General features: G+C 40.5%; 2 protein-coding genes and 1 non-coding gene across 4 annotated transcripts in view; 1 reads left to right on the forward strand and 2 right to left on the reverse strand.

Annotated features, from left to right (window-relative positions):
* LOC125913211 (L-lactate dehydrogenase A chain) overlaps positions 1 to 26,125 on the reverse strand; it is a 968,541-nt gene that overhangs the window by 869,337 nt on the left and 73,079 nt on the right. The window lies entirely within an intron of this gene.
* Positions 517 to 21,193, reverse strand: NCR3LG1 (natural killer cell cytotoxicity receptor 3 ligand 1). 2 transcript variants are annotated; one of them, XM_049618354.1, is made up of 5 exons: positions 20,782 to 21,193; positions 17,963 to 18,310; positions 7,924 to 8,238; positions 6,278 to 6,378; positions 517 to 3,998 (listed from the first exon to the last, which is right to left on the reverse strand). In XM_049618354.1, the coding sequence occupies exons 1-5, from the start codon at positions 20,891 to 20,893 to the stop codon at positions 3,969 to 3,971; spliced, it is 906 nt and encodes a 301-aa protein (XP_049474311.1). In that variant the 5' UTR covers positions 20,894 to 21,193; the 3' UTR covers positions 517 to 3,968. The 2 variants fall into 2 exon arrangements, with proteins under 2 accessions (XP_049474311.1, XP_049474303.1); XM_049618346.1 differs by lacking the exon at positions 517 to 3,998 and having other exon boundaries at positions 6,084 to 6,378.
* LOC125917590 (small nucleolar RNA SNORA72) lies at positions 19,090 to 19,222 on the forward strand. Its single transcript, XR_007456237.1, has one exon. It is a non-coding gene; the product is annotated as a small nucleolar RNA SNORA72 (small nucleolar RNA).

Raw genomic sequence — 26,125 nt, forward strand, 5'->3', positions numbered from 1 at the left:
GGTTCACTTCTGAGGTCTCCCCAGTTTCAGGTATCAGATACCCTATGTTGTATGAAGACGTGCAGATGACTTTGGGGAAGAAGACATGAATTCTGCATGTCAAATCATGTTGACCCCAGATCAGGGAAGGTTTAAAGCCCAATAGATCTGTTCCAGCTTGGAAGGAGCTGAGAAAAGACACAGAAATAGGATAATGGGGCTAACATCAGATTTGGGTTCCAGAGAGTGGATTTGTTGCATTAGAATCTAGATTATTAGCATCCCCTCTGCCATGTCCACCTGCCTGGGGCATTGTGTACCTTCATGGAGAGGAAAGAAGGTGCTACCTACACCCTCCCCTATCTCCGCTCTGGGAAGACCCCGCTGTGAAGTGACATGAAAGGTAGGCCATCTAGACTGACCAGCCTGGGTACAAGGAATGCGAACTTATGCCTTTTCCTTGGCTTTGGGTCTTTCCAGGCACTGATGCCAACAGTGGAATGGGTGATACAAAGTACATATGTAACTTACTTCCTTTACTGGGAGAAACAATGGTGTACAGGAGTATGGGTCAACAGTGCCCATAGCCGCCTTCTGCTCACGTTAGTCACATTGCCTCTACTTCATGACAGTGTATGGTTCTTTGCAGCACAATATGACCCAAACTCCTCCTCCCCAGACCATCAGCACTCAAGGTGAGACAAACCACACCAGGTAGCACTTTACTTCATTTGATCAATTCGTTATTCACCTAATGCCATCATTATTGGGGAAGGAAGTTACTCCAGAGAATAGTAAATGCAATACAGTTCTGGCTGAGACTTTCATTCTTTTTTGTTAAATTTCTAGTGTGTCTTGATTTCCCATCCATCTTGGAAGTCAAGGAATGAAAACCATCCCATAGTTCTGCCTCCCTTCGTGACTCTTCAGGTCTCTGAAGGTGTAACCAGTATATTCATTTCTGAGTTTAGTAACTCCTTAATGCCTTTTCTTTTTTCTACATCATAGATTCCCTTGCAATCAGTAATATCCATTCAACAATCCCCCACATTTTATATCTAATTTTTTATCTTCCTATAAAAGATCCCATTTGTCATTTTCCCACTAATTTTATTTTTTCCTTATATTACTTTATTACTCTATTGCAATATCTACAAAATTATAATTTCTTTTACAAAACTGAAAAAATCTCAACTGCCTTACTATTATTCCCAAAGGGTGTCATTGTTTTTGAATCACGTCTCTTTTGATGATGGTAAACACTTTTGGACTACTTCATTTGCTCCACAGTTCCAACCGTTGCCCTGTTCTTCCTTCCAGATCTCCATTTTATGAGATTCATTAGCTCCTCTAATGATGTATCCTTGAAATAGGCACCAACTACACTGATGCCGCAATCCCCAGTGCCGCCACTAGAGGGACTCTAAATCACCCTCAGGTGGGAACTCTGCTATGGGGATTCCATTCTAGTCTTCTCTCTTAGCCAAGAGCTTTCCGTGTCAGTTATGCCCATGCACTGACTGTGCCCCGCCTGAGTGACCTAAGAACTGTTTTCAGGGTCATTACTTCAACTTTCAATAGAGATGTAAACAGGGCTTCTCTGCCCCACAAAGATCCTGAAATACAACCTCACATCCCTGATAACTACATTCAGAACCACCATTGTACCTTACCCATGACTAACACCTGGCATAAGACCCTCCACACTCCTTTCAACTTCTGTCCTGAATGAGGTGCCCACACACAGATCCATTTGGGAATAGCATCAGTCACTTTGGTTCAGTTACAGAAACTAAGGCAATGGTCAAGCACACTAACCAACAGGTCCTCCCCTAAGAATAGACAAGAACTACCCCCAATGTTTATAGCAGCACTCTCAACAATAGCCAAATTGTGGAAAAAGCCTAAACTTCCATCAACTGATGAATGGATAAAGAAATTGTGGTTTATATACACAATGGAGTACTACGTGGCAATGAGAAAGAATGAAATAAGGCCCTTTGTAGCAACGTGGATGGAACTCAAGAGTGTTATACTAAGTGAAAAAAGCCATACAGAGAAAGACAGACACCATGTTTTCACTCTTATGTGGATCCTGAGAAACTTAACAGAAACATGGGGGAGGGGAAGGAAAAAAAAAGAAAAAAAAAAGGTTAGAGTGGGAGAGAGAGCCAAAGCATAAGAGACTCTTAAAAACTGAGAACAAACTGAGGGTTGATGGGGGGGAGGGAGGGAGGGTAGGGTAGGTGATGGGCACTGAAGAGGGCATCTTTTGGGATGAGCACTGGGTGTTGTATGGAAACTAATTTGACAATAAATTTCATATAAAAAAAAAAAAAGAATAGACAAGAACCGTACAGACTAAGCCTCTCCTCTAAACCTAATGTTCCAGCTCATCTTTCACAGCCCAACCCCACCCCGGATCTTCGTTGGTAGTAGGACACATTGATTAAAAACCCGAGCTCTACCCTTTACTAGCCATGAGACCCTAGACAAGTCACTTGTCTCCTCTCAAAGAAAAATTTAGAGATATTAAATTAAAAGTGCAGTTCAATAGATTTATTCTTATATTAACATGTACAGGTCAATCTCATTGAACTAAGAAGCAGAATTTGAAATGGATACAGCCCACAGTCCAGAAACACTAAATGTTACTTTTTTTTTATTGGAGTATAATTGACATACAGCATTATATGAGTTTCAGGTGTATGACATGATTCAACAGTTGTATATGTTGCAAAACGATCACCACAATATGTCTAATTAACACCTGTCACTATACATAGTTACAAAAATATTTTTTCTTAAAATTTTTTCTAAATTTTTAAGATTTACTCTTAGTAACTTCCAAATATGCATTACAGTATTATTAACTAAAGGCACCATGGTGTACATTACAGCCGCATGACTTATTTTATAACTAGAAGTTTGTACCTTTTGACCACTTTCACCCGTTTCATCCACCCCACCCCACCCTGAAAACCACCATTGTGTTCTGTTATTGATGAGCTTGGGTTTTGGTTTTTAGATTGCACATGTGAGATAATACGGTATTTGTCTTTCTCTGTCTGACTTATTTCACTTAGCATAACACCCTCAAGGTGTTTCATGCATATTGTTGCAAATGACAAGATTTCACTCTTTTTGTAAGGGTGAATAAAATTCCAAGATGAATAAATTACATTATATGTTAATAGAATTTTATATTTTTTTTACATATATATTATATATTCCATTTATATATACATATATATTTCATTTTATATATGTGTGTGTGTGTGTGACACAGGTATAACATTTTCTTTATCCATTCATCTATTAATGGACACTTGTTCCTATATCTTGGCTACTGTAAATAATACTTCAGTGAACATAGGGGCGCATATATCTTTTAAAGTTAGTGTTTTCATTTTCTTCAAATACCCAGAAGTCGAATTGCTGGGTCATATGGTAGTTCTATTTTCAGATAGAACTGTTCTGTTCTGTTTTCCATTGTGGCTGACCAATTTTCATTCCCACCAAGAGTGCACTAGGGCTCCCTTTTCTCCACATCCTCACCAATACTTGTTGTTTCTTGTCTTTCTGATAATAGTCATTCTGACAGGTATGAGCTGATATCTCATTGTGGTTTTGGCTTCCCTGATAATTAGTGATGTTGAGCACCTTTTCACGTATCTGTTGGCTATCTGTATGTCTTCTTTGGAAAGCATTGCTTTCTTTTTCTTGGATGAGCTGATTGGCAGAAGGCTATTAAGGAAGGAACAGTCTGCTCTTGAGCAAACCATTAAAGCCATTAGGAAAAGTAATTTCAGGTACTTATGCATTCGCTGAGAAACCTTGTTTCTGATGTTTCTGTGTAAGAACTTCCAATGTTCTAGTGGTTCCTCCATGTGAATAAGACACGAATGCATCATAATGACAGCACCTCATTTTCATTTTTCAGTCTCTGCTGTATAGGTTTGGGTGTTTTGAGAAGAAGCTTTCAAGACTCAGGATAAGGGACGTGTTTGGGGTCGTGCCTGTGAAAGATAAAGGGGAGAGGGCACATGAGTATGGGGGTAAAACCTTTAGACCATGATGCAGGTCTCATATCTGTGAAGGTTCGAGGAAGGAGAAGATTGGGTAGCAAGAGCCTCAGACTACAGTGCAACTCTGAGAAAGTGTTAGCCACCCCAACAGGGAACTACAAAGCCTCCTGGCCTTCTCAGCTATTTTCTAGGGCTTCCCAGGGAGAGCACGGCATAAGCTCAAATACTGCAGCAGCTCCCTGAGATGACACAGCTGGAGCATGTTGGCTGAGTACACTCCATAGCAGGCTCTCTCTGCAAAGGGTCTCAGCAGCACATCTCCATAGCAACCATACATTCTAGTCAAAATTCAGCTTCATGAGGAGCTGTATCAGTTAGCTTTTGCTGTGTAACAAGCCAATCCAAAACACAGTGGCTCTGGAAAAAAAAAAAAAAGTATTTATCTCAAACTCATTTGAGAGTTGGCTCTGTTGAGTACTGATGATCTCAGCCAGATTTGCTCACCTGTCTGGGTGTTGCATGGCCGTCATCTGATTTAGATGATTTAGTGTGGCCTCCAATACAGCAACTAGCCCTGACTTCCAGTGTTGCTCAGCCTGCAGCAAGCTCTGCTTCCAGTGTCTCTTACCCCCAACAGGCCCACTTGGATGCATCCTCCTCTTACTAACATCAGAAGCACCAAAGAAAGCAAATGGAAATGCACCAAGTCTCTTGAGGCCTAGACTTAGAAATGGCACTCTTTTACTTTGGTCTCATTCTACTGACCAAAGCAAGTCATAAGGTTGAGCCCAATGTTAAGGAGCAGCCTGTAATTGGAGGACACTGCAATATTACATGGCAAAGGACATGGATGTGAGGAAGGGTGAAGGTTTGGAGCCAAAATTGCAAACAAAATTGGAGCAAAATTGCAGAATCCAGGCTAGTCACAAAGGCTTGAGTCTCTTTTTCAAAAAGTATCATCATCAAACGTGAGGTTATCATGAGAGCACCTGGATATCAGAAGTCAGAGGAAGGCAAGAAATAGGAGAACAGTCACAAATACCACAAGACACATTTGAAAACCACTTTATATCTAGTTGTCTCATTGGCCTAGGTCCCACCCAAAGAATAAATCCCATGAATCGGTTGGCAAATTTTAGATAAACAAATAGCCTTTTTTTTCTTTTTAACGTTTATTTATTTTTTTTGAGACAGAGACAGAGCATGAACGGGGGAGGGGCAGAGAGAGACGGAGACACAGAATCGGAAGCAGGCTCCAGGCTCTGAGCCATCAGCCCAGAGCCCGACGCGGGACTCGAACTCACAGACCGCGAGATCGTGACCTGAGCTGAAGTCGGACGCTTAAGTGACTGAGCCACCCAGGCGCCCCGCCTTTTTTCTTAATTAACTGATTATTCTATTTTTCCTAAGGCACTTATAATGAGACGTATTAGCTACTGCACAGATTCTGCCTTGGCAGGCCCATAAAAAACTAAAGGCAATTTTATTCTGTGGAACCATTTTAAAAAACATATTTACATTGGTCTCTTGGGCCTCTACAGTTTGAGTTGTTTTATTTGATATTTGGGCCATAGTCAGGGAAGAACATGTTTGAAAACATGTTTTAGTTCAGAAACACTTAGGGAGAGTTAGGAATTCCGGGTTAGGGGTGCCTGAGTGGCTCAGTCAGTTGAGCATCTGTCTCTTGGTTTAGGCTCAGGTTGTGATACCAGGGTCATGGGATCAAACCCCACATCAGGCTCTGTGCTGAGCATGGAACCTGCTTGGGATTCTCCCTCTCTCCCTCTGCCCCTCTCCCTTACTTGCGCCCTCTCTCTAAAATAAAATAGAAATAAAAAAATAAAGAAATTCCTAGTTAAACCAATGAAATCTGGTGGTAGGTTATCTCATTGAACTATTAACAAAATATCAGCACCCGGGAGAAGGAATTCTCACCTCTGAGCCACAGTTTCTATGTGTGAGAACAACAGTGCAGCCCATACATGGTTCAAAAACCTGGTCTGAACCAAAAGTGTTTGATTCACAATGAGATGTGTACATTACGAAGAGGCAGAGGGCTTTACACTGCGTCTCCCCAGAGTCACAAAGCACCACATGGAGATCGGAAAAGAAAGTTCATCAGTGCAGCATCAGAAAAGCCACATACCACAAACACACACCAATATCAACCCTAAGAACTCCTCAACGGCATCCACTGGCATTCTAGAATCCCCGAACTCCCAAAGTCAACTCCAAAACATAGGGCTAAACTTTGCTTTGGAGCCTCTTACCTTTTTTAAAAGATAAATAATTAATAAAATCACTGCAAGTGACAAGGGGGCTCCAATGTAGAAAAAAATGTTCTTCAAACTCCAAGCTGTCTTCTCAGATTCTGCAGAGGGAAAGAGGAAAAAAACATTAAGAGGAAACCTAAGGGCTGGAGCCAGAGACCACACAACCACTGCTAGGACCTGGGGTTGTATGTCATTTTCCCTGTCCCTGTGACCCTCTGCCACCCGTCTTGGCGTCCTCCAATCCTATCACACACACCTCCACCCATCAAACAGTGTGTTTAGCACTTGCCAGAAAACACTGCAATACTGAACACTACATACCACACACACATGCCACGCAATGTTCAAAGCTTCCAAACTAGTACACCCTTACTCCTATAGACTGAATATGTGTGCCCCCTCTCCCAATTCATATACTGAAATCCTGATGCACAGCGTGATAGTATTAGGAGATAGGGTTTGGCGGAGGTGATTAGGTCATGCTGGTAGAGTCCTCGTGAATGGAGTTAGTGCCCTTATGACAGAGGCCCTAGAGAGCTCCCTCATCCCTTCCACCATGTGAGGATACAATAAGAAGTGTGCAACCCAGAAGAGAGTCCTCACCCAACCATGGTGGCGCAATCATTGCAAACTTTCAGCCTCTGGAACTGTGAAAGATAAAGATCTGTTGTTTTTAAGCCACCCAATCTGTGGCAAATTGTTATAGCAACCTGAATGGACTCAGACATACATATGATGCAGACAAACCCCTTATTCGATACACACGAAGCGTGTTTCAATTTCATACTCCCCATGCCCCACACATACCCTGTACACATCCCTTCACACACCACCCATACACACATTCCTAGCCCTTACTTCCAAGAACCATTCCTCTCTCCCTCCAGGACCATCCCAGTGCCCATCTGGCACACCCAGACCACATCCCACAGGGCTCCTTGTCAGACCCTGCCTTCTTTACCCCTCATAGCTCCAGGCAGATGCATCTAATCAGAAGGGTCATACCCACCCAGGACCAGAGCTGTGACCAAGGAAGCCAAGATATGTGCTCAATGGACCTCATTCCACCAGCAGGAAGGATTCTATAGTGAGTTGTAGATCTTGAGCTAAGGATCCAATATGTCCGGGGAAAGTGCTGGGCTCCTGCAGGACCACTCCACTATGGCCTCCCCATCCTGGGCACAATCCATAAGGCAGAACTGACTCAGCCTCTACCAGCCAACAGTTTGCAGTGGACCTGGGGCCTGAGCAGAAGAGTTGCTGGCAGGGCTGGGTCCCTGGCCCCTGACAGACCCTTATCCTCAGAAGACATGGACAGGATCCTATGCCCACTCTCCTTGTAGCTAGCAAGCTTCACACCCCAAGCCATATAGACCACCCAGGTCACTTAAACTGCCATGGCTAACAAGGAGCCCTGTTTTCATCTGAGAACTTTTGTCACCACTCTCCACCTCCTAGACTATCTGCCCTGGCTTAAGAGACCTAGTCTGGACTGCTGACTCTAGGGCTGAGCTATGCCATACCAAGCTTTCTATCCTCCCTACTGGCCCCCAATCTTCCCTTAGGGACTGCCTGGGAACCAAAGTTTTATGTTACCTGACCTCAAGGTGAAGAGTAAGAGAAATGTTCAAGAGGTTGCTTACCTATCACAGTCAAGGTGAAATTGAGCTTCTGAGGGGTAGGCAAGGATTTGTGATATATCACACACTGGTAGATGGTCATATTGTCTTCCAGAGAGGGCTTCAGCATCAAGAAGCTAGTGACATTAAACATACCATTCTCGATGGTGTGATTAGTGATGATGCCTTCAAAAACCTCCTGAGGATCCTTCTGGGATAATTTTTTCCACGTAATAGTAATGTTGTCAAGGTGGAACCCACTTGACATACACAAAATAAGTGTTTCTTGCTTTTCTTTCACTATGGCTTGCTCTGGAAACAAGCTGCTGACTGGGAAAGCTGCCAAGAGAGAAGTCAAACTTTGAGGGTAGGTAGGGACTAGATTACTATCAACCCAATGCCCCAATAACAATCCTAAGATTCAGCAAGCCTTTAGGAAAGGTGAGCATACTGAATAGGATTCTGCTCAGGCTAAATATTCTGGGAATGTTGGTTTCAGTGTCAGCTGATATGCTATGGCTCCCTACTCTCACAGCAATTTTACAGAGCAGAGTTTCTTAAGCTACTTTGTATCCTACATAGACACCTGTAAAAATCTGAGGAAAGGCTTGGAACACTGCTGTGGTAGAGACTGCTAATGGCCAATTTCCAATCTTCAATGACATATCCAAATTAAAGCTACATCTTTCAACCTCCATGTAGCCATATGAACTTAGGGTCTAGTAATTGTAATCAGAAGTGATGAGAGCAACTTTCTGGAAGTATCCTTAAATAACAAGGGTATCTTAGAGAAAAGGACTGTGCCAAAAAAACATTTTTTAAAAAAAAGAAAAGAAAAGAAAAGAAAAGAAAAAGAAAAGGACTGTGCCCTTCTCTTCCTCTCCCCCTTCCTCCTTCCTGCAGAATGGCTGGAATACCACCTGATGACTAGAGACAGAGAAACCACTTCCAAACTCAAGGTGGAAGCTACCTGTTGAGAATGGCAAAGTGATAAGATAAAAGGATCCTGGGTCCCCTAAGGTCACAAAACTGTCTCACCTGCCTTGGGTTGGCTACAGTTGTGTGAAAGACAATAAACTACCTTTTTTAAAAGTCATTGTTGACTTCTGGTTTCCCTTCTAACATGTGAAGACCCTGGAAGTCGTAACAAGATGAACAAACTGCACATCAACAAGTTTCCTTAGATCCATCAGAGAATTGAGGTGACAAGGCAAACCAGCACCCTGAAAACTAGACAGGCAGATTGAGAGAATCACGGCCAAGATCATGGCACCGTAAGCAGATACCAGAGCCATAAACCAGTAGAAGCACTTAAGTAGCAACTCTTGACAAATCTCTAAAGGATGAGAGTAAGAAACTCCTGGGGTGGGGGTGGGGGCTCAGTCTCATGGCGGCCACCATACTTTCATTGGTTGTACCACCAGGAACACCACCAGATTCTCACAGTGAAGATTCAAGAAAAAATCCTCTCCTGTTTCAGGGGAGAGGAAAGGTATTTAAAAATATACCCAGTGCAATATCCATAACAAAGGATGCTCTCAAGAGAAAAGACTGCCAGAGCCTTCTCTGACCTGGGGTAAAGATGATTAGCCAACTGTAGCCCCCTCTAGTCTTCAGGTCTCACCTAGGAACACTTCTAAAGGTCACAGCCTAGGGGCTTACAGGTCTCCAAGAATGAGCTTTAATGGTAAGATCCACTGTTTCCCCTCACCAACACTTCATTACCACAGCAATGGGGCTCCAGGGTGATAACAGTAGAGGAAAACCTAGAGAGCTGCAAGGCACCAAATCTTTTCTAGGAGGGAAACTCAAAGAAAACAGGTAGCCAGCAATGAGGACCTGCCCATTCCAGCAGAAAATCCTTACAAGGAGCCTCTTAAAAAATGTATCTTGTGTGGAAAACATGTAGATTAAAAGAATGTACAGTTTTTGTCCCAGCTTATTTCTCCATTTACTGGATGCATTTATGAAAGACATAGGACTGGTCTTTGTGGGAAGAAACAGAAATCACAAAAGTGATTAGGAGAGCTCAAATCATGGGGTTTTTATGCCAGTTACATTACAAGGATCCTACATATCTCAAAGACCCTAACATTTGTAACATCAAGTACCAGTAGTAAATTATAGAAGTTTTATCATCAATAAACATATTTTACAATAAAGAGAGAGAGAGAGAGAGAGAGAGAGAGAGAGGAGAGAGGAGAGAAGCGCCTGGGTGGCTCAGTCTGTTAAGTGTCTGACTTCAGCTCAGGTCATGATCTCATGGTCTGCAGGTTCCAGCCCTGCATCGGGTTCCGTGCTGACAGCTCAGAGCCTGGTGCCTGCTTCAGATTCCATATCTCCTTCTCTCTCTGCCCCTCCCCAACTCATGCTTTGTTTCTCTGTGTCTCTGAAAAATGAATAAACCTAAAAAAATTTTTTTTAAAAGAGGGGGAGAGAAAGGTTAAAAAAAAAAAAAAAAAAGCAAAGAACAAGTTCACCAAATAGAATGGTACATACTAATCCAACTATATACATAATCACTTTAAATGAATGTTCTAAACATATTAATTAAAAGACAGAGACTATCAGAGTGGATAAAAAACAAAAGACTCACCTACATGTTTTCTATAAGAAACCCACTTTAAATATGAAGACAGGTTTAAACAGATAGGTTTAAATCAAAGGGATTGACAAAGACACACTATACTAATGCTAACCCAAAGAAAGCTAGAGTAACTGTGAATTTAAAAGAAGCCTTCAGAACAACAACAACAAAATTTTTATTAGGGATAAAAAGAGACATTACTTAGTGAAAAAGGGATCAATTATTCAAGAAGACCTAAAAATCCTCAACTTGTATGCACCTGACAACAGAATGTCAAAATACATGAGGCAAAAACTGAAAGAACTACAAGGACAAATAGACAAATCTGCAATTATAGTTGGAGATTTTAACACTCATCTTTCATTAATTGATAGACCAGCAAGCAGAAAAGCAGTAAGAAAATAGTTGAAAGGAATAGCACCACCAATCATCTGGACTGAATTAATTAATAGGATACTTTATCCAACAGCAGAATATACATTATTCTCAAGTTCATGTGGAACACTCACCAAGATAAATCACATTCTAGCTCATAGACTACATCTTTAAACATTTTAAAGAATAGAAATCATGCAGGGTATATTCTCAGACCACAATGGAGCTATCCAGATATAAATAAGCCAGAAGGATGGCTGGAAAAATTCTAAATTACTTGGAGAATAAATCATTTCTATTCTAAATAATATATGGGTCAAAGAAAAAGTCTCAAGAGAAATTTTAAAATATTTTGAACCAAATGAAATTAAAATGAAAATCCTACTTATGAAAATTTGCAGGTGCTACCAAAGAAATGCCTAGAGTGGAGTGTATAATATTGAATACATATTTTAGAAAAGAGGAGAAATATAAAATCAACTATCTTAATTAATAAGCTTCCACCTTCAGAAGCTAGAGGAAGAAGAGCAGTTTAGCCTAAAACAAGCAGAAGAAAAGAAATATCAAAATTTAAAGCAGAAAACAATGAAACTGAAAACAGGAAACCAATGGAGAAAATCAATGAAACCATAAACTGTGGCTTTGAAATGATTACTAAAATCGATAAGCTTCTAGGTTAACGAAGAACAAAACAGAGAAGACATAAAGTACTAATATCATAAATGAAAGAGGGATCACTACTGATGCCATGAACAGACGGATAATAAAGGAACATTATGAGCACCATTATGCCCACATATATAATAACTTGAATAAAATGGACCAATTCCTTGAGAGACAAAAATTACCAAGATTCACACAAGAAAAAATAGATAATTTGAATTGGCCTGCATCTATTAAAGAAATTTAATCAATAATTAATAACCTCAAAAAAATAAAGCACTAGGCCCAAATGGTTTCAGTGGTGAATTCTACCAAACATTTAAATTAATAATGATACCAATTTTTTACAATTTCTCCTAGCAATTAAAGTAGAGGCAACAAATCCTAACTTATTCTATAAGCCCAGTAATACAGTAATCCCAAAACCAGATGAAAACATTACAAGAAAGGAAAACTACAGACCAATATGTTTCAGTACACTAAATGCAAAAGTCCTCAACAAAATATTAGCAAATTGAGCCCAACAATGTATAAAAATAATTATACACCACAACTAAGTGGGATTTATTCCAGGTATTCAAGACTGTTTCATCATTCAAGTCAATTAATATAATCTATCACATCAACAGACTAAAGAAGAAAAATTACATGATCATATCAATTATGCAAAAAAAGGATTTGGCAAAATCCAACACCCATTCATGTTAAAAACTCTCAGGAAACTAGGATAAGGGGAACTTTCTCAACCTGAAAAAGAACATCTACAAAAAACTTACAGCTAACATCACACTTAATGGTGAGAAACTAAAGACAGGAACAAAGCAGGGCTATCTCTTCTGACCACTCCTATTCAATATTGTGATGGAAGTCCTAGCTAGTATAATAGGGCAAGAGAAGAAAATAAAAGATCTACAGATTAAGAAGGAAGAAATAAAACTGTCTGTTCTCAGATACAAGGTTTATATAGAAAAATCCCCAACACTGGACCAAAAAAATATTTAAACCCTAGAACTAATAAGTGATTACAGCAGCAGCAGACTGCAGGATTCAAGGTTAATATATAAAAGTCAATGGCTTTCTGGAAAGAGCCCAAATGTCCATCAATGGATGAATGGATAAAGAAGATGTGGTATATATACAATGGAGTATTACTCGGCAATCAAAAAGAATGAAATCTTGCCATTTGCAACTACGGGGATGGAACTGGAGGGTACTATACTAAGTGAAATTAGTCACAGAAAGACAAATATGATATGACTTCACTCATATGAGGACTTTAAGAAACAAAACAAATTAACCTAAGGGAACGGAAACAAAAATAATATAAAAACAGGGAGGGGGACAAAGCATAAGAGACTCTTGAATATGGAGAACAGAGGGTTACTGGAGGGGTTGTGGGAGGGGGGATGGGCTAAATGGGTAAGGGGCATTAAGGAATCGACTCCTGAAATCATTGTTGCACTATATGCTAACGAATTTGGATGTAAATTAAAAAAAAAAAAAAAAGTCAATGGCTTTCTAATACACAAGCAATAAACAATTGGAATTTCAAATTAAAAACCCAATACCATTTAAATTAGTGCCCTGTCTGCCCCCTTAAAATTTCTTTAAACCTAAAAGAAATATTTAGGTTTAAATCTAACAAAATACATACAGAATCTACATGAAGAAAACTAGAAAATTCTGATGAATGAAATAAAAAATCTAAATAAATGAAAGGATATTCTGTGTTCATGGAAAAGAAGAATCAATATTGTTAAGGTGTCAATTCTTCCCACCTTGATCTATAGATTCAATGTAATCAAAAGCCCAGAAAGTACTTTGTGGATTCTGACAAACTGATTCTCAAGTTTATAAGGATAGGCAAAAGGTCCAGAATAGCTCACACAATACTGAAAAGGAACAACAAAATTTGATGACTAACACAATCTTACTTAAAGACTTACTGTAAAACTAAAATAATCTATAGAACATGATATTGGTGAAAGAATAGACAAACAGACCAACAGAACAGAATAGAGAGCCCAGAAAAAGACCCACACAAATGTATTTAACTGATCTTTGACAAAGGAACAGAAGTAATTCAATGGAGAAAAGATAATCTTCAACAAATAGGCTGGAACAACTGGACATCATATGCACAAAGTCTGCACATGGAATCTAGACACGCATTTTATACTTTTCATAAAAATTAACTCAAAATGTTTCATAGACCTAAACATAAAAGTATAAAATGTCTAGAAAGATAACATAAAAGAAACTCTAGGTGGCCTTGAGTTTGGTGATATGCTTTTAGATACAATGCCAAAAGCATAATCCATGAAAGCAAAAAATCAGTAAGTTGGACTTTACTGAAATTTAGAACTTCTGCTCTGTAAAACACAGTTAAGAAAATGAAAAAACAGGCCATAAACTGGGAGAAAATATTTGCAAAACACATATCTGATAAAGGATTTGTATCTAAAATATACAGATAACTCAAAAAATAAATAAATAACATAACAGAGGATTCCTAAAACTCAACAACTGGGACACAAAGAACCCAACTGAAAAATGGTCAAAAGATCTAAACAAGTATCTTTCAAAAGAAGATATGCAGAGGACAAAAAAGCAAATAGAAAGATCCTCAACATCACATGTCATTAGGGAATTACAAATTAAAACAACAGATGTGATATCACTACATACTTACTAGAATAGCTAAAATACAAAAAATTAACGATACCAAATGTTGATGAGGATATAGAACAACAGGAACTCTCATTCATGACTGGTAGAAATGCAAAATGATACAGTCACTCTGGAAGAACTGGCAGTTTCTTACAAGTTTAAACATAGTCTTAACATATGATCCAGCAATCACACTCTTGGGTATTAACCCAATTGAGATGAAAAATTATGTCTACACAAAAACCTGCACCTGAATGTTTATGGCAGTTTTATTCCTAATTGCCAAAAACTGGAAACAATCAAGATATTTTTCAATAGGTGAATGGATAAACAAACTATGGCACATCCATACAATGGAATATTTTTCAGTGATAAAAATAAATGAGCTATCAAGCCACCAAAATAACAAACAACAAAAAAAAAGACATGGAGGAATCTTGAATGTATATTGCTATGTGAAGGAATCCCATCTGAAAAGGCTTCATACTGATGATTCCAATTCAATTATATAATATTGTAGAAAAGGCAAAACTATGGGGACAGTAAAAAGATTAGTGGTGTAAGGGGCCCAGGGGGAGGGGCAAATAGGTGAAGCAGAGGCAGTGAAAACTATTCTGTGATACTGTAACATATATGTCAAACTCACAGAACTAGAAACACACAGAGTGAACCTTAAGGTATGCAAATTTTAAATCATTTAAGAGTTCAAGGAATCCCCAAAAAGAGAGAAGGTACACTGTAACAACAAATCTAAGTGTATTACAAATGTACAAAAGAGCCTCACTGCAAGGGACAGAGGAAAGGTGCTGACCAATGGAACTTCTGAAATAAATGGAGTCTACAAGAACAAAGACAAGATGAATTGCAAGTACTATACCCTGGGTGATAATGTTGTTTCTCATGGGGGTACAAGTTAACAATTCTGATATGGCTGTAGACATATACTAGAATTAAACAATTAAGTAAATAGACGAGAGGATGATGGGAGCCAGGTTTCTTACTGCTGGAGTGGGTTTCACAAATATGCAAAAGAAGGAGGCTAGAATGATTCATATGGTAATAGATTAAAGTTAGGGACATCATTAAGAACTACTATATTAAAATAAATATAGACACAGATGGTTAAAAATAGAAATTCTTACAGATTTTTGTATATACACAGATTAGTATACATACACATATTTATTTGCTCTGTCAGTTCAGAGGGCCCAGAAGCAATGATATCCCAGTGGGGACAAGCACATCTAGTGCCCGCATTTTGGTTTCTAACATATTTTCCAATCAAAAGAACCAGAGAGAATTCCTTGAATAATTGGCTGATTCTAGGAATGGGACAAGAAATACACAAGATGATCCTGGAGCATCTTCTAGTGCCAGAAAGTAAGGAAGTGCTTAGATCAAAACAAAACCCCACAATGATGAGAGTATGTCAAAGAGACACAAGAGTCAACTGAAAATGCTCCCAATGGCCAAAGCAGGAACAATTTGAGCAATAAAATAAAGTTGTATGAAATTATAACCTAAAGTACAAAATAAATATCCTGAGTCCAAACTGACATCAATAAATTTAGATTAATAAGTGAGGGAGAAGAGAGAAATCTCTTGTGCAGAAGAATCCCAAATAAATTATGTAACTACTCCACTCTAAAGGAGGGGGAGCATAATTTACCACAGCTTAAATGTACGCTGCATAGAGTGACTTCCTTTCAAAGACTATAAGATGACAAAGAGGAGAGGAGAGTAGCTTTATAGGGGAAAAACCAGACAAATACTAAAGCTAGATGATTAAGGTCAACACCAAGAGTCATAAATCATTCAAAGAAAGGGATGGGATGAAAATGGCACTTTACCTCTGTGATCTTCCTCCCCCAAAACCATAACTCCACTGAATTATGAGAAAAATAGCAGGGAAATGCCAATAGAGCGGCATCCTATGATATACCTGACCATTACTCCTCAGAATATCAAGGTTGCCAAAACAAGGAAAAGTCTGTGAAACTGAGAAACTGTGACAGTAAAGAGGAGCCTAAGGACACATAACAACTAAGTATATTGTGGTATTTTGGATGGGATCCTGGAACAGAAAAAAAGACATCAGATTAAAAGTTAAGGAAATCTGAATAAACTATGGACTTTAATTAATAATAATTATCAATATTGGCTCATTATTTATAACAAATATACCATACTAATGCAAGATGTTAATAATAGGGAAAGTGGTGTGCAGAGATGGGAGTGATATGAAAACTCTGTACTATCTTTGCAATTTTTCTGTCAATCTAAAGCTATTCTAAAAAATAAAACCTATTAATTTTTTTAAATCCTTTTATTTTAAGCTTTCTGTCAGTTGCAGAGGAAATGAATCCTAACTTAACATTCTCATCCCCCAAACTAATATGTACAAAATGTTAAAAGTCCTAAGTACAATTTTGGGAAGGCTCGTAGACGCCATCCCCCTTTTATAGGCTGAATTGTGGCCTCTCAAAATTCATATGCTGAAGTCCTAACCCCAGTGCCTCGGACTGTGACTATATTTGGAAATAGGGTCTTTATTTAGGTAACTCAGTTACAATGAGATCATTAGGTTGGGCCCTAGACTAATATGACCAATGTACTTGCAGGAAGGAAAGAGTAGGACACACATGCACAGAGGGAAGAATACTGAAGACACAGGGAGAAGATGGCCATCTACAAGCCAAGCAAAAAGCCCTCAGAAAAAAACAACCCCACGGATACCTTCATTTCAGACTGCTAGACTCCAGGGTTGTGAGAAAATAAATTTCTGTCATTTAAGTCACCTGTCAGTGGTATTTTGTTACGGCAAACCGCAGCAAACAAATACACCCCCCAAAGCTCATCTACATATGATCAGACCAATCATAACAGAGAAGAGCTCAAAGAGGTGTTTGGTGGACAGTGTGGCTGTTGCTGCAAGTCTTCACTGGGCACCTACCTCACACCAGCACCCAGCTGGGCATGTTCATGCATTATGTTATGTAATCCTCAGAACATCATGAGACAGGTGTGATTTATCACCCCATTTTGTGCAGGGGAAAATTCAGGTCCAAAAATGTTAAGTGGCTGGCCCAATCACCCAGTTTGGAAGCAGCAAAGCTACAACAGGATTCAGGGGCGCCTGGGTGGCTCAGTCGGTTGAGCGGCCGACTTCGGCTCAGGTCATGATCTCGCAGTCCGTGAGTTCGAGCCCCACGTCAGGCTCTGTGTTGACAGCTCAGAGCCTGGAACCTGTTTCGAATTCTGTCTCCCTCTCTCTGACCCTCCCCCGTTCATGCTCTGTCTCTCTCTGTCTCAAAAATAAATAAACGTTAAAAAAAAAAAAAAAAACAGGATTCAGATCTATGGAACCCAGCATCTCACTCCTTTCCCGGCTACCTTTCAGAGACACCTCTGCAGTAAACACTCACCATCCATACAGTAAGTAAATTATATCATAACTTATATAGCTGTCTTTCACTGAGCACTTACAGTGGGCCATACATTATACTAAGTATATAACCTGAATTTCTCATAGACTCTTCCCCAAAATAAACCTCCTAGACAGGTACTATTACATTTGTTCAGAAAGAGGTTCTATGTGATTAATAACTTGCCCAACACTGTTCAGCTGTCCATGGAAACCCAGGACTCAAAACCATCTGTCTGACTCATAGGCATGCTCTAAACCTCTGCTCATTCTGGCCCAGCCACAACTCCACCCCAAGCCTCAGTACCACGGAAACCACAGGGCCCTGCCCCCAGGGAACTCACCCACAACCTCCAGCTTGACTTGTCCCACTGCTTTGTGAGGGGTGATCACCACCTCACATCGGTACTCTCCTGCTTCCCTCAGCTGGATCCCTGGCAGCTGCAGTGAGGCATTCCCACTCTCCAAACTCTTAAGAGGCACCATGGCTCCAGGTCGACCTGTCATTTGTTGGCCTCCAAAAAACTCAAATAGCTTAACTTCTGTTGCAGACCCTGGATTCTTCCAAAACCAGGTGACACCCATAATGGTTATGTTTGGGGAGGGGTCACCATAGACTTGGCAGAAAATAGTGGCATTGTCATTCAGGAGCACAGTCTGAGTTGTCCCTGCCATCTTCACATGCAGGAAACCTGTGGCAATAAGAGAATTCAGTTATGGGAGACTGTTGGAAAAAAACATAGGCCTGATACTCTCAAACACTACCACATAAATGGAAACAAATCCCTTTTTTTGTGAGGGGAAGGGGGTGTTTCAGGTACAGACGCTCTTAGTTCACGGCCCTGCATTAACCCACGTAAGAGTGTTCAACTTTGTTCTTCTTTTTCAAGATTGTTTTCAATATTCTATGTCCCTTGCAATTTCAGAGGAATTTTAGAATCCGTTTATCAATTTCTACAAAGAACTCAGCCGAGATTCTAACATGAATTGCACTGAATGTGTAGCAATTTGGGGAGTACTACCATCTTAATAATGTTGTCTTCCAATCCATAAATGTGTTTTGGGGATGTACTACGGAATGAATGTTTGTGTCCCTCCAAATTTCACACAGTTGAAGCCTAACCCCCAGTGTGATGGTACTTGGAGGTGGGGCCTTTGGGAGGTGATTAGGTCACAAAGGTGAAGCCCTCGTAAATGGGATTAGTGTCCTAATAAGAGACAGGCAGAGAGATCTCTTTCTCAGCACCAGGGGATAAAGTAAGAAGGTATTCCTCTACAAGTCAGGAAGAGACCCCTCACCAGGACCCAATTCAGTCAGCACCTAGATGGTGGACTTCCCAGCCTCCAGAACTGTGAGAAATAAATCTGTTGTTTAAGCCAGTTAGTCTAAGGTATTTGTTAGGCGGCCTAAAAAAACTTAGGATGGGATAATTTTTCCATTTCACTTTAGATCTTCTTTAAAATTTTTCAACAGCAAATATTCCTGCTGTTCTCATTTTGTAAATAATCAAGACAGGCTAAACATTTGCTATATTAAGATCATGCATGTCTCCCCAAACTTAGTTCTTTCCCTGGATCTGGTTTTATCAATGCTGGTGATTCATATGATGCATCTTATGTGGGAAATATCTGTAAGTCTAGGTATCCTTGAGAAATGATAGCAAAGCTAGTGTAATCACTTTTTTTTTTTTTTTTAATTTTTTTTAATGTTTATTTATTTTTGAGACAGAGAGAGACAGAGCATGAATGGGGGAGGGGCAGAGAGAGAGGGAGACACAGAATCGGAAGCAGGCTCCAGGCTCTGAGCCATCAGCCCAGAGCCTGACGCAGGGCTCGAACTCACGAACCGTGAGATCGTGACCTGAGCTGAAGTCGGTCGCTCAACCAACTGAGCCACCCAGGCGCCCCTAGTGTAATCACTTTTAAAGATAACAATTGATAATTTGATGATTACCAGTTGCCATTAAATGAATTATAAAACTAAAAAAACATATAGTTTTCAGAGTAAAAGTTTTGTGCTCCTTTTGTTAAACTTATTCCTAAGTATTTTATTCTTTCTGATGGATTCATAAATAGAACTTTTCTCTTAATTTTATTTTTGGATTGCTCATTGCAAGTATATAGAAATACTATTTATTATTTTTTATTTCCATCTCCCTCCCACAACAGGCACCCATTCTAAGATGTTTAATGCTTACATTTTTGTTCTCTTTAAAACTGCCTTGTTTTGTTTCTCAAACTTATGAAAATGCTATGGAGTTACATGTTACTGTTTCTGCTTCTGGCACTGTTTCAAGATCCTCTCACTGCTATGTGTACGGCTAGTCCATTGGTTGAAGTTGTTGACAAGTTCTCTATATGCAAATCCACATTTGGCTCATGTACAGCCCCAAGGATGGACACTCAGATGGTCTCCGAAATTCCCACATCCCTAACCATCCACCCACCACCACTTGGCACAGCCTGGCCTACTCTGGCCAGTCTAGTAAGCGTCAAGTGATATTTTACTGTGTTAACTTCTATTCTATGATTAGTAATGAGTTTAAACATCTCTTCATATGCCTTTCAGCCTTCTGGTGTCCTGTTCGATAATTAGACAGAAACATCCATCAGTGTCCCTCCCCCGCCCCCCAAAAAAAAGTAAAAGAGAAGGTTTGAATATCACCACGAGGTTAAAACGTTCCCCTCACTCTCGGCAGACTTTTCAGTAAAGTGAAGATGCCTCCCGGACAACACGTGGGATAAGCAAGTGGAGTGTTTTTTTTTTCACTTCCTCCCCCTTTGCCTTCTCAGCTGTAGCAAAATGATGCAAGCGGCTCTGAAATTCACAGAGCATTCAGAGCATAGAATCAAAGGAGGCCCCCCGCCCCAGGTTTCTACAAGGGCCGACTCTGCACACAGCAGCCGACAGTACAGTAATGAATGAGTAAACGAACTCGAATTTCAGAGGAGAGCTCCCGGAGCTCGTTAGAGCCCGGAGCGGCTGCGGATCTCGGACGGGACGGGAGTCCTGCTGTCGCGGACCGGTGAGGGGGCTGCCGCGCGGCCAGCACCCCATCCTGCCTACGCATCCCACCCTGCCTCCACCCCCCCCCCACCTCCGCCTACCTCACACACCCAGCCGCCCCCCCCCACCCCCTCTCTCCGGGCGCAGCGGGCCTACTTGCGCTGGGCGGCGAATGCCACAGGAACAGAAGTAGAGGCAGAGACACATGAAGGAGCAGGAGAGGCAGCTTGCAGCCCCGCGACATACGGCCTTCCGACCCGTGAGCCATGTCCACTGACACACGCGATTTGGCTGCGCCCACTTGCTCAAAGGACCGGCCGGAGCCTGGGTCCGCCTACTAAGCTGTCTCCAGAAGCTTCCCCTACGTAACTCAACCCGCCCTCAGCAACAGAGACGCTGAGTGGGCGGGACTGCAGACCGCCGCCCGCCGCCCGGGAGCCCGCGAGCCCGCAAGCCCGCGAAAGGGCTTATAAGTAAAGGCGAGCCCGCACCTCCTAGGCCTATGAGTCCCTTCCGCTTGTCTGCGAAGTGGGTCTGGCTGGCTGCTCTCTTTACGTTGAACACTTGTAAGGAGCCATGTGCCCGGCTACAGCCCCGCCATGGCGCAGGAGAGCCGGGGGAACCCAGTCTTGGGCGGCAGAGATTACTGCCGTGGACGGGGAGGTGTCTTACGGCGGGGGCTTCAGGTCAGCCTCTGGTTCACTTTGTTTTGTTTCTGTTTTTTGTGGGGTTTTTTTTATGTTTATTTACTTTTGAGAAAGAGAGAGAAAAAACACAAGCAGGGGAGGGGCAGAGAGATAGGGAGACACAGAATCTGAAGCAGGCTCCAGGCGCCGAGCTGTCAGTGCAGAGCCCCTTGCAGGGGTCTGGAACCCACCGACCATGAGACCATGACCTGAGCTGAAGTCCCAGGCTTCACGGACTGAGCCACCTCAGGAGCCCAGGTTCACTTTGTAAAGTGAACCTGGGCGCCCCCTCCGTGTGGTAGAAGTTAACTAACGCAGTGCCAGAGTGTGGGTAGGTTGCCACAGGATGACTGCCCTTACCATCCACAAAATAAACTTACATTACTTTAAAAAAAAAAAAAAAAAAAAAGCTTAAGTTTCTTAAACTGAAAGCCAAATTTGTATCCAACATCTGAAGGCAGCCCTTAATTTCCCATCCCCTTACTAACCAAAAAGTGGCTTCTGACTTTGTCCAGCAAAACCTGTTCATTCAGTGATCACTAAGTTTTACCACCTCCATACCAGTTTTTAAATCAGTTTTAACTACAAAGTTCAGAACACAAGTAGCAGTGCTATAGTAAGATGCCCAGCATCTTGCATTCCAGTAGTCTCACTGATCCTACCTAGTTTTTTTCTCACATCACTAAAAGTAATGTATGTAATCTATAGAAAATCACAGGCCGACCTGCACTCAACTGCCAGCTGCATCATCACTGGTTGTGTGACAGACAGTGGGCAAGTTACCTCGGTTTCCACTTCCCTAAAAGTGAGATAGTAAAATCTTCCCTGCAGGGCTGTTGTAAGAATTACAGGATCAGGCAGGGTGTGAATGTAAGACTTAGTGGTACTGTCAGTAACTAAGTAGATATTTACATTCTCACTCACCTGCAGCACAGCATGCGTAGTGAAAAGAGCACAGAACTGGGAGGTGAGCAGGGTGCCCACGCTGATACCAACTAGCTAAGTGAAGGTCACAGTTTCTGGGCCACAGTTTTAACAAGTAAGAGATCTACAAGGTTAGGTCCAGCTATGGAATTCTAAAATCCCAAATTACACTATTTCTCAACTGCTACCTCCTCCAGGGAGTCTTAAGCTGGGGAGAAGGCCTCTTCTGATATTACTGACATCATTAAATAACTTCTTCCAAAGGACGTTATCTGATGAATCCCTAAACTTGCCCAATAAACCACTCTGCAAAACACTGGGATTTCCACTTCAACGCTATCACTGGAAGCAGGGGCTGGATACTGCTGGAATGCTGGAAAAGGAATGCTGGAAAAGGAATTCCCTCATTGGTACATGATCTCTAAGGCCTCAAGACTCTATGACTCTATAAAATAGTGTTTTGCAAAGAATCCATTCTTTCAACACTGTCAAGTTTACCTTTTTCCCCAGAAAATCACCACAAATATTACATGTTTTTCTGATTTTACATTTAATATACTTAAAAACAAAGCTATACAAATGATGACTAGAATAATATATTCCGACAAATATTGCACTGGGAGAATTTTTACAACATATCATCAAAAAACAAACTCAAATACAACAAACATGTATAGTCTTTGTGTCTTCCTGATTACCAAATTAAAATCCACTTATTTATTTGCAGTTTTTTTAAAATGATCCAATTCTCTAAATAAGCCAAAAAGAATTAAGCCTAAGTACACTTCAGAGTAATACAATTTCTGTCCAAACTTTAAAATTAACAGAACTTTTTTGGCCATGTATTTATAAAAGGTTACATTTTTAATTCAACATTTAAATTGAAAAAATTTCAAAATCCTCCAAATCTAGTAATAACAAATAAAATAAATGGTCTTTAAAATAGGATGTATAAGCCATCATTATTAAGTATCTTTTAAAACATAATAAATATTGATAAAGCATGGATTATGCAGCACTGGTTTCCTTCATGAAAAGGAAGGGCAAATTTTTTTCACTTTTTAATTCCAGAAAACAATTTTTTTCAGAAGACAAAGAATAATTAATGGTCTCCCCTCCACACCTACTTTAGGCACAAGCTTACATATAAATGTACACATATTGCTTCTAAAATATCTTTCCATTTGAGACTATATAAATTGGTACATGGATATACTGAAAGTTGCAAGGGCTTACCATCTTCATGTGTGCTAATAGATCTTGGACTTAACAGCTTCAAAGAAAGAAACACCTTCACTGAAAAGGGGCTCCTCCCTCCACCTCTGCTACAGTACATGAGCCTCCAGGGCTCTTCCATTCTTATTCCCTGAAACTGGATAGAGAGGTGCAAATAGAACTATCTAGAAGTCACCAGAGCCCTCACAAAAGAATGAAACAGTTACTGGGCATTAACTGGCTTCAACTTGTCCTTGAAATAAAATACTTGGCCTCTATTATATTTTTACATAAATCTTTCATAAATTAATCTTGTCTTAATAAAGTCACCTCAGCATCTTAATTAGTAATACAACAGACTCCCTTGGAGAAAAGATGAATAGTTTGGGACTGTGAGGGAAGGGCAGAATTCCTTTGAAAGGCCTGATAATAAACCCCAAAAGCTGGAGGCAGGAAAACTCTAAGACAGCTGCCAGTGATGCGAATAACATTCTACATCCCTCAAAGCTTTCTCCAGTGACTCAGGGAGTGCATTAGAAACACAACAGTGGGCAAGTCAATACAAAACTGGAAAAGGGAAGAGTTCATAGAAAGAAAAGAATTTAATTAAACCTCAGATCATCTGGGCAAAAATAACGAATACAAAAAACTAGGCTACTTCTCTTTTTTTTTTTTTTTTTTTATTTTTGAGACAGAGAGAGACAGAGCATGAACGGGGGAGGGGCAGAGAGAGAGGGAGACACAGAATCGGAAACAGGCTCCAGGCTCCGAGCCATCAGCCCAGAGCCTGACGCGGGGCTCGAACTCACGGACCGTGAGATCGTGACCTGGCTGAAGTCGGATGCTTAACCGACTGCGCCACCCAGGCGCCCCTAGGCTACTTCTCTTTTAATCAGAGATTGCCAAATTCATGTCCTTGTCTATTACAAAAAATATTTTTCTCCTTTATTAACAACCGTAAGACACAAAATGTCTGCTGGAATGCACAAAATATTTTTTTAAACTATTATTATTTAACGAAGGTACAAAAAAAGCTAAAGAATTGGACAAAGGGACATTCATCAGAGTCTGAATACTATGCATTTGCTCACAAGCTGGTTCACTCTGTGGAAGAGGTGTCAGGAGCTCTATAAATGAGTCAGAAATTTTCTTCAGGGTTAGAATTACTCTCCACAGTGCTCAGAAACCCCTCTATAAGTGACTGCCTGCTTGCCTAACTAGCTCTTTCTGCAAATGTGGTTTTCTTTTTCCTAGTATCAATCCTGAATTTCAATGAGACATACTATAAATATCAAAGAGAGTGAAAATACATACACACCAAAGGAAACAATAAATGTACACAAGATTAGAACTGAGAGTTAATCAGAAAAAAAAAAAGCTACAAATTGTAAGATAACATTGCTCAATGCTATAGAACAAGATGATAGGAGTTTTAAATTGTTGTGTTTGACAAAGATGCTTCAGTACTACCACAAAGACGTTTAAACATGACGAGGCATGGCAAATGTTTTAAAAAAGAAAATATCTTTAAGACATCACTATACTAACAAGGAAATATTTACAAAGTAGCCATACCAAGAACAGAAAAGGTAAAATTCAAAAGTAAAGCAAGCTCAAGTCACTTTAACAATTGAAGGGTAATCGTGAACTGTAAACCAGGTAACACAGCATAGTACAAAACAAATACAGAATGGCACAGGCTGCCCATGGGTTTCATACTCCACACACAGGGAATCTAAAATGAGGGTGGCCATTTAGTTACATGACACATACTCTCATATCATTAAAAATCTACATTTAACGTGGACTAAAATTGAACACAAATAACATTTTAATACAACGATTCATGGGAGAAGGCAAAGAGAACTAAATGGAACCTTATTTTTTTCTCTCTCACTTTCAAAGCACTCAGACAAGTCACAAGTTTAAAATCACGTGGGAATAGGGTCACCTGGGCGGCTCCATCGGTTAGACAGCCAACTTCAGCTTACGTCATGATCTCCCAGTTCATGAGTTGGAGCCCTGCATCTGCCTCCGTGCTGATAGTGCGGAGCCTGCTTGGGATTCTAACTCCCTCCTCTCTCTGCCCCTTCTGTGCTCTCTCTCTCTCTCAAAATAAATAAATAAACTTAAAACAAAAATCACATGGGAAGAAATCACTACCCATTTTTAAATGCCATGGAGCAGCAAAATTAGAAGAATTGTAAAACAAAATATTTTAACACTTTATTACAAGATATATATTCATAATCCTGGAAGTCTTGAAAAATATATTTACTACTATGGATAAAACAAAAAGAGGTAAGGAAGTTTGCACAACAAAAGCCAAATCTATTGCTTGTAATAGGTAATAAACAAAACAAAACCTGTTTACAGGCATGCACAGCTTTGAAGTTAACCCGAAGGGTGAGCATGTAAGGAAAAAGACACTGTCAAGGGCTGGCTAACAACCAAGCTGGGACATGGCATTCATCAAGAATATACTAATGTCAGCGCACCTGGGTGGCTCAGTCAGTTGAGCATCTGACTCTTGGTTTGGGCTCAGGTCATGATCTCACAGTTCATGGGTTGGAGCCCAGCAATGGGCTCTGCAGCTGGCAGCATAGAACCTGCTTGGGATTCTCTCTCTCTGTCCCTCCCCTGCTCGTGCTGTCTGTGTCTCTTTCAAAATAAAT

This window comes from Panthera uncia, chromosome D1 (assembly GCF_023721935.1).
Source record: "Panthera uncia isolate 11264 chromosome D1, Puncia_PCG_1.0, whole genome shotgun sequence".
Classification (NCBI taxonomy): Eukaryota; Metazoa; Chordata; class Mammalia; order Carnivora; family Felidae; genus Panthera; species Panthera uncia.

Excerpts from the sequence above, each read along its gene's own strand:
- NCR3LG1 (XM_049618346.1), bottom strand. The coding sequence starts at position 20,893 with ATGGCTCACGGGTCGGAAGGCCGTATGTCGCGGGGCTGCAAGCTGCCT. Across the intron at positions 18,311-20,781 it reads GCATTCGCCGCCCAGCGCAA|GTTTCCTGCATGTGAAGATG; the intron begins GTAGGCCCGCTG and ends TTATTGCCACAG. Across the intron at positions 8,239-17,962 it reads AGTCAAGCTGGAGGTTGTGG|CTTTCCCAGTCAGCAGCTTG; the intron begins GTGAGTTCCCTG and ends CTCTCTTGGCAG.